The sequence below is a fragment of the Bufo bufo genome, chromosome 11 (assembly GCF_905171765.1).
Source record: "Bufo bufo chromosome 11, aBufBuf1.1, whole genome shotgun sequence".
NCBI classification, from domain to species: domain Eukaryota; kingdom Metazoa; phylum Chordata; class Amphibia; order Anura; family Bufonidae; genus Bufo; species Bufo bufo.
Window position 1 is genome coordinate 572,756 of NC_053399.1, and position 12,495 is coordinate 585,250.

The following is a 12,495-nucleotide window of genomic DNA, read 5'->3' on the forward strand; positions in this document are numbered from 1 at the left end:
ACAAGTGGAGGCTGGAAACCAAGAATAATCTTTGGGCTGCTGTTATAATGGTTATTTTTGTTAATAAAATTGGCCGCTCCGCCCTTACACCAGAATGAGGTCTCCATGTGTTAATAAGGGGCAAAAGTGGGGGGAATGTTGGAAAACGTTCCTTATATCCCATTAAGTCAACAGAATACTACACAAGGCTTGATAAACTGGAGCTGGGGCAGTGACCATCGCTAGTCTGTCTACTCCTCTCTACCTACAACTGGTCCTTCTTGTCCCTGACAACTTACATAAGAGTCCTAGAATCATTGTAGTTGATTGCACTGCCCACAGACCGAAAGCTTTGGGATAATATCACCCACATGTAGGGCCATACCTTTATCAACAGCCTGAATGCTATACTTCTGAACATGGAGTCGAAAACTCTATAAAATAGGTTCTGGGAGCCCTTCCATCCTGAGATGTGTGGTGGGCAAAGAGGAACTGATGAGACAGCTGAAGAGAGACCGAGGGAAATGGAGCGAATGAAATTCGTCAAACAGCAAGGAGGGGGAAGGGGGTGACCCCGGGAGGCACACAGGGTGGAGGGGGTAGAACAGGCACAGACAGACCCCTGATGATGGGATCAACACAGAAGCATCTCCCTCCCTACACCATGACCAGCGAGCTGCAACTAACCCACCTGTGCCTTCTGTACTGTACCCTCACAGGTAACACTCCAACATCTACCAATAGGGTCCAGGAGGGAAGCCAAGCTAGATTACTAGGTTTCAAATGTTTAGTGTGACTGAGTCTTGTAGGTCATTGTAGATGGGGTGATAGAGAACTGGAGGTCAGTGTGGTCAGGGTGATAGGGTTCTGGAGGTCAGTGTGGCCGGGGTGATGGAGAACTGGATGTCAGTGTGGCCGGGGTGATGGAGAACTGGAGGTCAGTGTGGCCAGGGTGATAGGCTTCTGGAGATCAGTGTGGCCAGGGTGATAGGGTTCTGGAGATCAGTGTGGCCGGGGTGATGGAGAACTGGATGTCAGTGTGGCCAGGGTGATAGACTTCTGGAGATCAGTGTGGCCAGGGTGATAGGGTTCTGGAGATCAGTGTGGCCAGGGTGATAGGGTTCTGGAGATCAGTGTGGCCGGGGTGATGGAGAACTGGATGTCAGTGTGGCCAGGGTGATAGACTTCTGGAGATCAGTGTGGCCAGGGTGATAGGGTTCTGGAGGTCAGTGTGGCCAGGGTGATAGGGTTCTAGGGGTCATCCTGGCTAAGGTGATGGGATACGGAGGTCATCCTGGCTAAGGGGATGGGCTACTGGGGTCGGGCTACAGGGGTCAGCCTAGCTAAGGTGATGGGCTACAGGGGTCAGCCTAGCTAAGGGGATGGGCTACAGGGGTCATCCTGGCTAGGGGGATTGGGTACAGGGGTCATCCTGGCTAAGGGAATGGGCTACAGGGGTCAGCCTAGCTAAGGGGATGGGCTACAGGGGTCATCCTGACTAAGGGGATTTGCTACAGGGGTCATCCTAGCTAAGGGGATGGGCTACAGGGGTCATCCTGGCTAGGGGGATTGGGTACAGGGGTCAGCCTGGCTAAGGGGATGGGCAACAGCGGTCAGCCTGGCTAAGGGGATGGGCTACAGGGGTCAGCCTGGCTAAGGGGATGGGCTACAGGGGTCAGCCTGGCTAAGGGGATGGGCTACAGGGGTCAGCCTAGCTAAGGGGATGGGCTACAGGGGTCAGCCTGGCTAAGGGGATGGGCTACAGGGGTCAGCCTAGCTAAGGGGATGGGCTACAGGGGTCAGCCTAGCTAAGGGGATGGGCTACAGGGGTCAGCCTAGCTAAGGGGATGGGCTACAGGGGTCAGCCTAGCTAAGGGGATGGGCTACAGGGGTCATCCTGGCTAGGTGAATTGGGTACAGGGGTCAGCCTAGCTAAGGGGATGGGCTACAGGGGTCAGCCTGGCTAAGGGGATGGGGTACAGGGGTCATCCTGGCTAAGGGGATGGGCTACAGGGGTCATCCTGGCTAAGGGGATGGGGTACAGGGGTCAGCCTGGCTAAGGAGATGAGCTACAGGGGTCAGCCTGGCTAAGGAGATGAGCTACAGGGGTCAGCCTGGCTAAGGGGATGAGCTACAGGGGTCAGCCTGGCTAAGGGGATGGGGTACAGGGGTCAGCCTGGCTAAGGGGATGGGCTACAGGGGTCAGCCTGGCTAGGGGGATTGGGTACAGGGGTCATCCTGGCTAAGGAGATGAGCTACAGGGGTCAGCCTGGCTAAGGGGATGAGCTACAGGGGTCAGCCTGGCTAAGGAGATGAGCTACAGGGGTCAGCCTGGGTAAGGGGATGAGCTACAGGGGTCAGCCTGGCTAAGGGGATGGGCTACAGGGGTCATCCTGGCTAAGGGGATTTGCTACAGGGGTCATCCTAGCTAATGGGATGGGCTACAGGGGTCATCCTGGCTAGGGGGATTGGGTACAGGGGTCATCCTGGCTAAGGGGATTGGGTACAGGGGTCATCCTGGCTAAGGGGATGGGCTACAGGGGTCAGCCTGGCTAAGGGGATGGGCTACAGGGGTCAGCCTGGCTAAGGGGATGGGCTAGAGGGGTCAGCATTGATGTGGTAATAGGGTCTTGACCGGCTTCATAGCTTTCTGTTCCTCTTGGTGCATAGATATCCAAGTGAAATCACTTTGTCAGCTTTGCTATCTGAGAGGATGTAGAGATTTTCTCCTTGTATTATACATTAAAGGGTTAACATTGTTTGGCCGTGTTAGACCTGTAAAGGATGGTGTTCCTTGCTGGCAGCAGAGAATAGGTGTGGAGGTAAGGCGGAGAAAGTGCATTCATCTTACTCTCGTGAGACTATGCTCCACCGGATATGACAACATGAATATGAGAGGTGAGCGGTGCCATCAGATGTCTCTCTGCTGCTCAGTCTGTAAATGTATTCATCTGGAATTAGAACTTTACCTTATGGAAGATGTCTAGCAAACTAGAAGTGTCACTTAAGCCACCCACAGATCTGCATCCAACCAATAGAAGACCAGACCAGATCACAGCAGAGACCATGAATGACAGATCTGCATCCCATCAATGGAAGCCCAGACCAGATCACCACAGAGACCAACCATGATCGACAGATCTGCATCCAACCAATAGAAGACCAGACCAGATCACAGCAGAGACCATGAATGACAGATCTACATCCAATCAATGGAAGCCCAGATCAGATCGCAGCAGAGACATCTCGGTTAAATGGGCATCTGATAATCCATAATGTATGGTTGACTTAATCCAAGGTCCTCCAGGACACATTGGGGGAAATTTATTATCGGGATGTATTAAAGCCACTGTTTGGTCCACATTTATTAGCTGCTGCACAGTGTTTGATGGATTTGGAGCATCTTTCTGTTCTGTCTTGAGATGTTTCCTCACTTTTTATTCCTCCCTTCTACTCAAGTAAGATAAATGTGATAAGTCCCCCCCAATGTTCCCTAACTATAAACTGAAGGTCTGGGAGAAGTAATGCTGAAATGTCTCCTTCTGCAGAAGTCTGGGCTCCTTTGGCCCTAGATCTGGCTGGTCAGGTGTAGCTGGATGATCAGGTGTGTGTGGTTAGAAGAGGCTGTGCAGAAGCCTGGCCTCACATTATAGACTTGCCTCTTGTAATACTGTTATAGGTGGGAGAAGTTTAGGGCCCCTGGGGCTGAGCTCTGGTCCAGTTTGGAGCGGCTGGGTTGGTCTTGTGTCTCAAGAATCATGTACAGGGCTGCGACTTGTTAATAAGAAATGTCCAGTGACTGATAAACTGCTCGCATGGATCAATCACACAAAAACCATTAGTGACACAATCTCTTAAAGGGGATAACCCCCCCCCCCCCCATCATGTGTGATGCAATAATACAATTAATCACATTGATGGCCCTAGATGGGACCCTCAGGATAATTTCAACAAAATCCCGAACGGTCGACTGACCATAAAGAAATCCCTTTAGGGGTCCCAACCCAATATATGTACACGTTAAAACTACAGCTTTATTTGTGAAAAAAAGGAAAATCGTGTGTAAATAAAACTATCAGAGGACATATGTGTAATAGTAGGTGTGTGTGTGATATAGACACTAGTGCCTGAAGTGTGTGTATAGGAGACGGTCTGTTTTGCAGTGCTTGATCAGGCGGCCACATTGTATCGGACTGAGCAATGTAGGCTTGTGTGAATACGTGTTCAGAAGTGTGCGTTTATAATACACAAGGCATGAAGCTTCATGATAACTGTCAGACACTGAGGTCTATCTGAGCAGCACTGACAAGAGAATGCAGCTGCATGATAACAGCCAGTCAGACACTGAGGTCTATCTGAATGCAGCTGCATGATAACAGCCAGTCAGACACTGAGGTCTATCTGAATGCAGCTGCGTGATAACAGCCAGTCAGACACTGAGGTCTATCTGAATGCAGCTGCATGATAACAGCCTGTCAGACACTGAGGTCTATCTGAGCAGCACAGACATCTGGTAGCACACCTCTCTGCTGTATGTGCACCCCCAGCCAATATAATATCTGCTGAGTAGTAGCAGAGAGTGTATAAAGAAAGCACCATATAGTGGAAATAGACTGAAGAAATACTCATAATAACAACACCACACAAACCACATAAAACTACACAAATCTCTCCCTCCCTCCAGTTATTAACAATAACCATCGGTGACCCTGTTCCACTGTCCTTTGATAGTTTTATTTACACATGATTTTCCTTTTTTTCCACATATATAAGGTTTTAAAGGGGTTCTGCAGTTTGTTTAAACCTCTGGATAGATCATCCGCTTCTGATCGGCGGGGGTCCGACACCCAGGACCCCCGCCGATCAGCTGTTTGAGAAGGCAGCGGTGCTGGCAGTAGTGCCGCTGCCTTCTCACTGTTTACCGCAGGCCCAGTGACGCCACGACTAGTATCAACTGGCCTGGGCGCAGCTAAGCGATACTAGTCGTGGCGTCACTGGGCCTGCGGTAAACAGTGAGAAGGCTGCGGCACTACTGCCAGCACCGCTGCCTTCTCAAACAGCTGATCGGTGGGGGTCTTTAGTGTCGGACCCCCGCCGGTCAGATGCTGATAATCTATCCAGAGGATAGATTATCAGTTTAAACAAACTGCAGAACCCCTTTAAGGATGACAAAATAAAGATGTAGTTTTATTTTGTACATATATTGGGTTGGGACCCTTAAAGGGATTTCTTTTTGGTCAGTCAACCGTTTGGGATTTTGATACAATAATACAAGCACGTATGCTCGCCTCTCAGTCCTGCGGGGGGAGCATATGATATTTGTGGGGGGGTGGAACTCAGACAACCCTTGTCATGCAGCAATTAAGCAAGGCTATATGGCGCCCCCTGCTTTGATTTTGCTGATGGCAATGACTGTACTTCGCCTTGCACAAGAATCCAAGTGTCCTGCGCTGAAGGTGTCTTCAGATAACATAGCCTAAAGCTTTACCTGGTCTGACATTTCTTGCCCATGCTTGCCCCCTAGTGGAGAAAAATGCAGGAACATTGGGAAAGCTGGACCTGGGGCCCTTTGGACTGTGTCATGCAATGTGAACAGGATGGAATGGACACCACCCGGGCATCACACACTCCCTTCCCCATAATCATCTGTCTCATGTGGTGGCCATGTTGGGCCTGCTTTCTCCATGCGCAGAGGGGAGATGGTGATTGTTGCATCCCCCTGGTGTCTGGGGCTTCTTCTCCCCAGGACCTGAGATACATTTCTCATGTTCTAGTGTCAGCGACAGACATGGTGCAGGTTTCATCCTTGTCTCCCTCTGTATTGCAGCAGGTGCGGCTGTGAAGGTCGTAGTAAACCCTCCCAGCATCCAGGTGATGAGAGGTGGAAGTGTCCTGCTCCCCTGCTCATTCAGAACGACTGCAGCCCTCAACCGCCTCAACATCATCTGGACTGTGTCCCCCCTGCTGCAGCCTCAGCAGCCCTTGCAGGTGCGTGGCCCCCCGGTTAGCCATTACTGCAGATATCGTGCCTGCCACTGATAGACGTCTTTGTCGTTCCTCCACACACAGGTCATCTCATATGAACAGGATCAGATTGTCGAAAGTCTCAGCCAATACCTGGGAAGAGTCAAATTTGCCTTCCAGCCAACCCAGGATGCCAGTATCATCCTTAACCATAGTCGCGTGTCCGACACCGGAACCTACCAATGTATGGTCATCAACCCTCCTGACAGGGCAACACCCAACATTGGCCTCGTGGGACTAAAAGTGCTGGGTAGGTGACACTAGATGCAATGTGCTGGGTCCTGGGGGTGTCCGGGTACGACGTATAGCAGCACTCCATAAATGTAAAGCATGTCATATGTATAGATTTACTATACATATAGACACGAGGAGCTTAGCAAATAGTTTCTTATCAAAAGTGTCTGTGCCCAACCACCACCGCAAGGTGACCACAGTCTGGAAGAGAACCCTATGGTAGTGCTGCTCCAGGAGGGCAGAACCCGATAATATATGCAGTGTCTCCTACAATTCTAACCTTCCAGGTCAGCAGGCCACCATATGGTGTATTGCTACTAGAGGGGTCACCCTTATAACAACACCCTCATCCTGGTAACTGTAAAGAATGGGCGTCATCCTGATAACACCCTCACCATAGTAACTATAGAGAGGAGGCGTCTCCCCAATAGCACCCTCATCATAGTAACAGTAAAGAGGAGGTGTCACCCCAAAAACACCCTCACCATAGTAACTATAGAGAGGATGCGACACCCCAATAACACCCTCACCATAGTAACCGTAGAGAGGAGTCGTCACCCCAACAACACCCTCACCATAGTAACTATAGAGAGGATGCGTCACCCCAATAACACCCTCACCATAGTAACCGTAGAGAGGAGTCGTCACCCCAACAACACCCTCACCATAGTAACTATAGAGAGGATGCGACACCCCAATAACACCCTCACCATAGTAACTATAGAGAGGATGCGACACCCCAACAACACCCTCACCATAGTAACTATAGAGAGGATGCGACACCCCAATAACACCCTCACCATAGTAACCGTAGAGAGGAGTCGTCACCCCAACAACACCCTAACCATAGTAACTGTAGAGAGGAGGCGTCACCCTGATAACACCCTCTGGTGCTTTGAGTCGAGGAGCACTGCAGAGGTGACCCGTTTGCACTACTGCACAGCCTCCTTTCTGTGTTGTTCCTCCAGCTGTTGCCCTGAGGGTCTGCAGCTGGGATGGCCATGAACAGACAGTTCCTTGGCACCCTTAGACTAAGCTGGACATCAGGTTTGTGCTGTGACATTTGTGTGCTGGTGACCACGGGATGGTTGAGACATGTGGTGGAGCACAGAAGGCATGTGAACGATCGTCACTTTACTCCATTCTTCCGTCTGCAGTTCCCCCCTCGATCCCTGACTGTTCCAGTGACGGCCATGGGCAGGAAGGAGGAAGCATCAGGCTGCAATGTTCAGTGAAGGAGGGAATCCCAACACCAACAATCAGATGGGAACGGATCCTGCCCAGTGCTCACCCCCTGACCAGCACCCAAGAAGGTGAGTGCAAGCAGCAGGCGGTCAGCTCTTCCTCCAGAGCAGCATATCGCCTGGGACACTGATGAGGTAAAACCACTATGTGGCTGTAATTGATTGTCATCGTGTGTCTATTACTATGTGTGTGCTGTAGTTGGTTTGTCATCGTGTGTCTATTACTATGTGTGTGCTGTAGTTGGTTGTCATCGTGTGTCTATTTCTATGTGTGTGCTGTAGTTGGTTGTCATCGTGTGTCTATTACTATGTGTGTGCTGTAGTTGGTTTGTCATCGTGTGTCTATTACTATGTGTGTGCTGTAGTTGGTTGTCATTGTGTGACTATTACTATGTGTGTGCTGTAGTTGGTTGTCATTGTGTGTCTATTACTATGTGTGTGCTGTAGTTGGTTGTCATCGTGTGTCTATTACTATGTGTGTGCTGTAGTTGGTTGTCATTGTGTGTCTATTACTATGTGTGTGCTGTAGTTGGTTGTCATTGTGTGTCTATTACTATGTGTGTGCTGTAGTTGGTTGTCATCGTGTGTCTATTACTATGTGTGTGCTGTAGTTGGTTGTCATTGTGTATCTATTACTATGTGTGTGCTGAAGTTGGTTGTCATCGTGTGTCTATTACTATGTGTGTGCTGTAGTTGGTTGTCATTGTGTATCTATTACTATGTGTGTGCTGTAGTTGGTTGTCATTGTGTGTCTATTACTATGTGTGTGCTGTAGTTGGTTGTCATCGTGTGTCTATTACTATGTGTGTGCTGTAGTTGGTTTGTCATCGTGTGTCTATTACTATGTGTGTGCTGTAGTTGGTTGTCATCGTGTGTCTATTACTATGTGTGTGCTGTAGTTGGTTGTCATCGTGTGTCTATTACTATGTGTGTGCTGTAGTTGGTTGGTCATTGTGTGTCTATTATGTGTGTGCTGTAGTTGGTTGTCATCGTGTGTCTATTACTATGTGTGTGCTGTAGTTGGTTGTCATTGTGTATCTATTACTATGTGTGTGCTGAAGTTGGTTGTCATCGTGTGTCTATTACTATGTGTGTGCTGTAGTTGGTTGTCATTGTGTATCTATTACTATGTGTGTGCTGTAGTTGGTTGTCATTGTGTGTCTATTACTATGTGTGTGCTGTAGTTGGTTGTCATCGTGTGTCTATTACTATGTGTGTGCTGTAGTTGGTTTGTCATCGTGTGTCTATTACTATGTGTGTGCTGTAGTTGGTTGTCATCGTGTGTCTATTACTATGTGTGTGCTGTAGTTGGTTGTCATTGTGTATCTATTACTATGTGTGTGCTGTAGTTGGTTGGTCATTGTGTGTCTATTATGTGTGTGCTGTAGTTGGTTGGTCATTGTGTGTCTATTACTATGTGTGTGCTGAAGTTGGTTGTCATCGTGTGTCTATTACTATGTGTGTGCTGTAGTTGGTTGTCATTGTGTATCTATTACTATGTGTGTGCTGTAGTTGGTTGTCATCGTGTGTCTATTACTATGTGTGTGCTGTAGTTGGTTGGTCATCGTGTGTCTATTACTATGTGTGTGCTGTAGTTGGTTGGTCATTGTGTGTCTATTATGTGTGTGCTGTAGTTGGTTGGTCATTGTGTGTCTATTATGTGTGTGCTGTAGTTGGTTGTCATTGTGTGTCTATTACTATGTGTGTGCTGTAGTTGGTTGTCATTGTGTGTCTATTACTATGTGTGTGCTGTAGTTGGTTGTCATTGTGTGTCTATTACTATGTGTGTGCTGTAGTTGGTTGTCATCGTGTGTCTATTACTATGTGTGTGCTGTAGTTGGTTTGTCATCGTGTGTCTATTACTATGTGTGTGCTGTAGTTGGTTGTCATTGTGTGTCTATTACTATGTGTGTGCTGTAGTTGGTTGTCATCGTGTGTCTATTACTATGTGTGTGCTGTAGTTGGTTTGTCATCGTGTGTCTATTACTATGTGTGTGCTGTAGTTGGTTGTCATCGTGTGTCTATTACTATGTGTGTGCTGTAGTTGGTTGTCATCGTGTGTCTATTACTATGTGTGTGCTGTAGTTGGTTGGTCATTGTGTGTCTATTATGTGTGTGCTGTAGTTGGTTGGTCATTGTGTGTCTATCACTAATTGTGCCATTAACTGTGTGTTGGTTGCTTGCCTGTGGCAGCGGGAGGTTTTCTGTTAAGGAATACGTTGCATTAGGTAAGGTTCCTGAGTTAGATTGCCAGGGTCATTTTGGAGATGGTCGGGTGATGTGTGGTCCCTTTTGTGTCCCTATATAAGACGTCTTAGGTGCTGCTTGCTCATGGAAAAAAAGCGTTTGAGTAAATGTTCTTAATCCTCCTAGAACTGTGGCAGCACAGCAATGGAACATCAGCATTCTCCTGATTAAAGTAGGAGTGGATGTTTATGTGGCTGCTTTCCAAATCTGGTCCAGAGGAATCTGCGTTAGTTCTGCTCCACCGTAGATCTAGTCTTCTGGCCGTGGTTCTTTGGTGTTGCAGAAATAGGTCTTAATGCAACTTCCTGAAGTAAGAATCAAAGTGAATACCTAACAGGTGAAAATGGCACTGGGCAGATTGTGAAAACTGTCAAGGCAATGTCCTGGACAATATTGCCACTTCTGGAAGAAATACAGGCATTACTCTTGGGTTAACAGATTCATCCTTAATCTCGGCTAGGGTGCAGGACAACATGGAGATCCCAGGAAGGGAAAGAGTGGATGGAAATTGGGTCTTACATCTTTTTAATAAGGTGACCTGATCATGTTCATCCAAGAAATGAATTTGCATCAGTTTGAGACCATTTTTGCAGACCCTACTAGAGAAACTGAAGGACAGAGGAAAAGGATGGAGAAGAAGCTGAGTCCTGGATACACATGACTCTACAGCTTTTTGGAACTGGGCCTTCTAGAAGCTACACAAAGAGAAAATTCCCAATTATACACTGGTGTGCTCTCTGTTTCCTCTGAGCAAGACATAGCACAGTCCTGACCACAGTCCAGTCCTGTTCTAACCCACAGCCCATTGTGAATGTTAAGAGGTGAGAAGTATCTTCCAATGATGGTTCCATTACTTTATCTATCTTCGTGAAGCTAGTAGGGTATCTACCACCTCAGCAGAAAGGCAAGTAACAAGTCTCTCTCTCAACATCAATGCAGTCAAAGGAAACTTGGAGGGGTCTGGCAGTGGGAACCCCTTCTGAGACAGACTAGGAAGATTCCAATATTCTCCACTCGAAAGTGCCAACAACAAAGGAAACCAAGTACTCCTGGGCTAAAGTGTTATGATAATTAGAGCAATAGTTCTCTCTCATGAGCTTCCTTGGGACCTGAGAAATGAGGGAGGATGTAAGAGAACCTTTCCGTCCAGCTGACTTATCACCTAAAGGCAATCAGTCAAATCATCCAGCAGTCAGTTTAAAGCTGTTAGTTCTCTTCCGATATGGCGACTAATTCCAGAACACCAATCCTGCTGCTTACTTGGGAGAAGACCTGAAACTTGAGACTCCATTACCCTGGGCTGATCAGAATGCAACTCTGACGATCCACTCTTACGTTTAATGAAGCACGCTTGGATTGTATCCATACATTGTGAATCCTTTGATTATGGGCACTTGTGTCATGCGGCCTCCAGTTTGACCATCATGCAAGAGTCCTTTGTAGGCAGGTTGTCAATCTCCCTCTGCTGAGACATTCTTGTGAACTACAGAATTATATCATCATTTATGAAATCTCTTTTGGCTAATCTCGGACCCCTTCCAATCAACCCCTGTCTGTCTTGATTCTCTGTACCTCCCTCCATGCACAGAGTACGGCTGAAGTTAATATTTCTGCCACATCTAATGGACCAGGAGTGGAGTTGTAGGTGCGTCCATGCAATGAATAACAGCAGCTATAACAGTCCACTGACTCTACTTTGTGTGTATGCGCTGTGTGCAGAATCCACAGTGTATCATATGAGAACCAGCTTCACACTGCTCTCCCTGCCTGACTGGAATAAACCTATCATAGGTTGCCCTTGACAGGGCTCTGCAGAGCAAGTGCAGTGTGAAAAGCCTCCGCAGAGCCAAAGGAATCATGGGAAATGTAGGCTTCAGGTGGTATCCTGTATTGCTAACAAATTAGGCAACTTTCTAACAGACACACTATTTCAGGTTCAGATACTTTTTAAAGAGAGACAACCCACACCACTTTAAGAATAGTAAAATAAGTACATTTATTAAAGGAATAAGGATAATCGGGCAAATATAGCTCCTTTTTGGCAAAATTAAGTAAATAAACCAACACCAAATCGAAAACTTACAAATAATAAATGTTAGACAAAAGACATCCCACAGTTACGAATGACATACACCCACACTTCATCTAGAGTCCTGTCTACATCCAGAATGAAGGTACTTACATCACCAATTGAGTTACATCATCTGACAGCGACACATCAGCTAGGGAGCACGTTTCAGCGAGCGTCTAGCTCATAGATGGACTCCAACTTTTTAACTGAAAAGGTCCAGCTTTTATACTATTTTAACCAAAAAGCTTCACCCCTCTAATGGAACGTAGCTAGGTTATGCAATCCACAATGGTCACTGTGCACATCTTGGTTTTCTGTTATTATTTTAGAGCTGGGAGCTGCCAATGTTCAGATCCACAGACAAGGCTAACTCTCCTGTACACAACGTACATCTAGGACAATACCTTGTAAACATGTGTCCAGTCTATCAGATAAAATGAACAAAGCCTTACACAAATATTCCACACCAGTTTCTTTGCTCACTCCATCTGATAGAAATGGACATGGTCTCGCACCAACAGTTAAGACAAATAACAAGGACACAGTTTAACTATTTAAATACAAACATTGCCAAACGGTCTTCAATTCATTCAGAGGTGAGGATAATTTTAGCAGACCCAATGGATTCCAGATGATCAGAGACATATTCATATTTGCACTTCATATACTTGAGACTGGATTAGTAGAATCGCATCA

At 47.3% G+C, this 12,495-nt stretch overlaps 1 protein-coding gene across 1 annotated transcript in view; it reads left to right on the plus strand.

Moving 5' to 3' along the window:
• Positions 1-12,495, plus strand: part of LOC120981589 (immunoglobulin superfamily member 11-like) — a 69,505-nt gene that overhangs the window by 51,985 nt on the left and 5,025 nt on the right. Inside the window, exons 2-4 of the mRNA XM_040411127.1 lie at positions 5,807-5,967; positions 6,049-6,253; positions 7,395-7,550. Of these exons, the coding sequence (XP_040267061.1) occupies positions 5,854-5,967; positions 6,049-6,253; positions 7,395-7,550 (475 nt within the window). The 5' untranslated portion in view covers positions 5,807-5,853. The remainder of the gene's footprint in view (positions 1-5,806; positions 5,968-6,048; positions 6,254-7,394; positions 7,551-12,495) is intronic.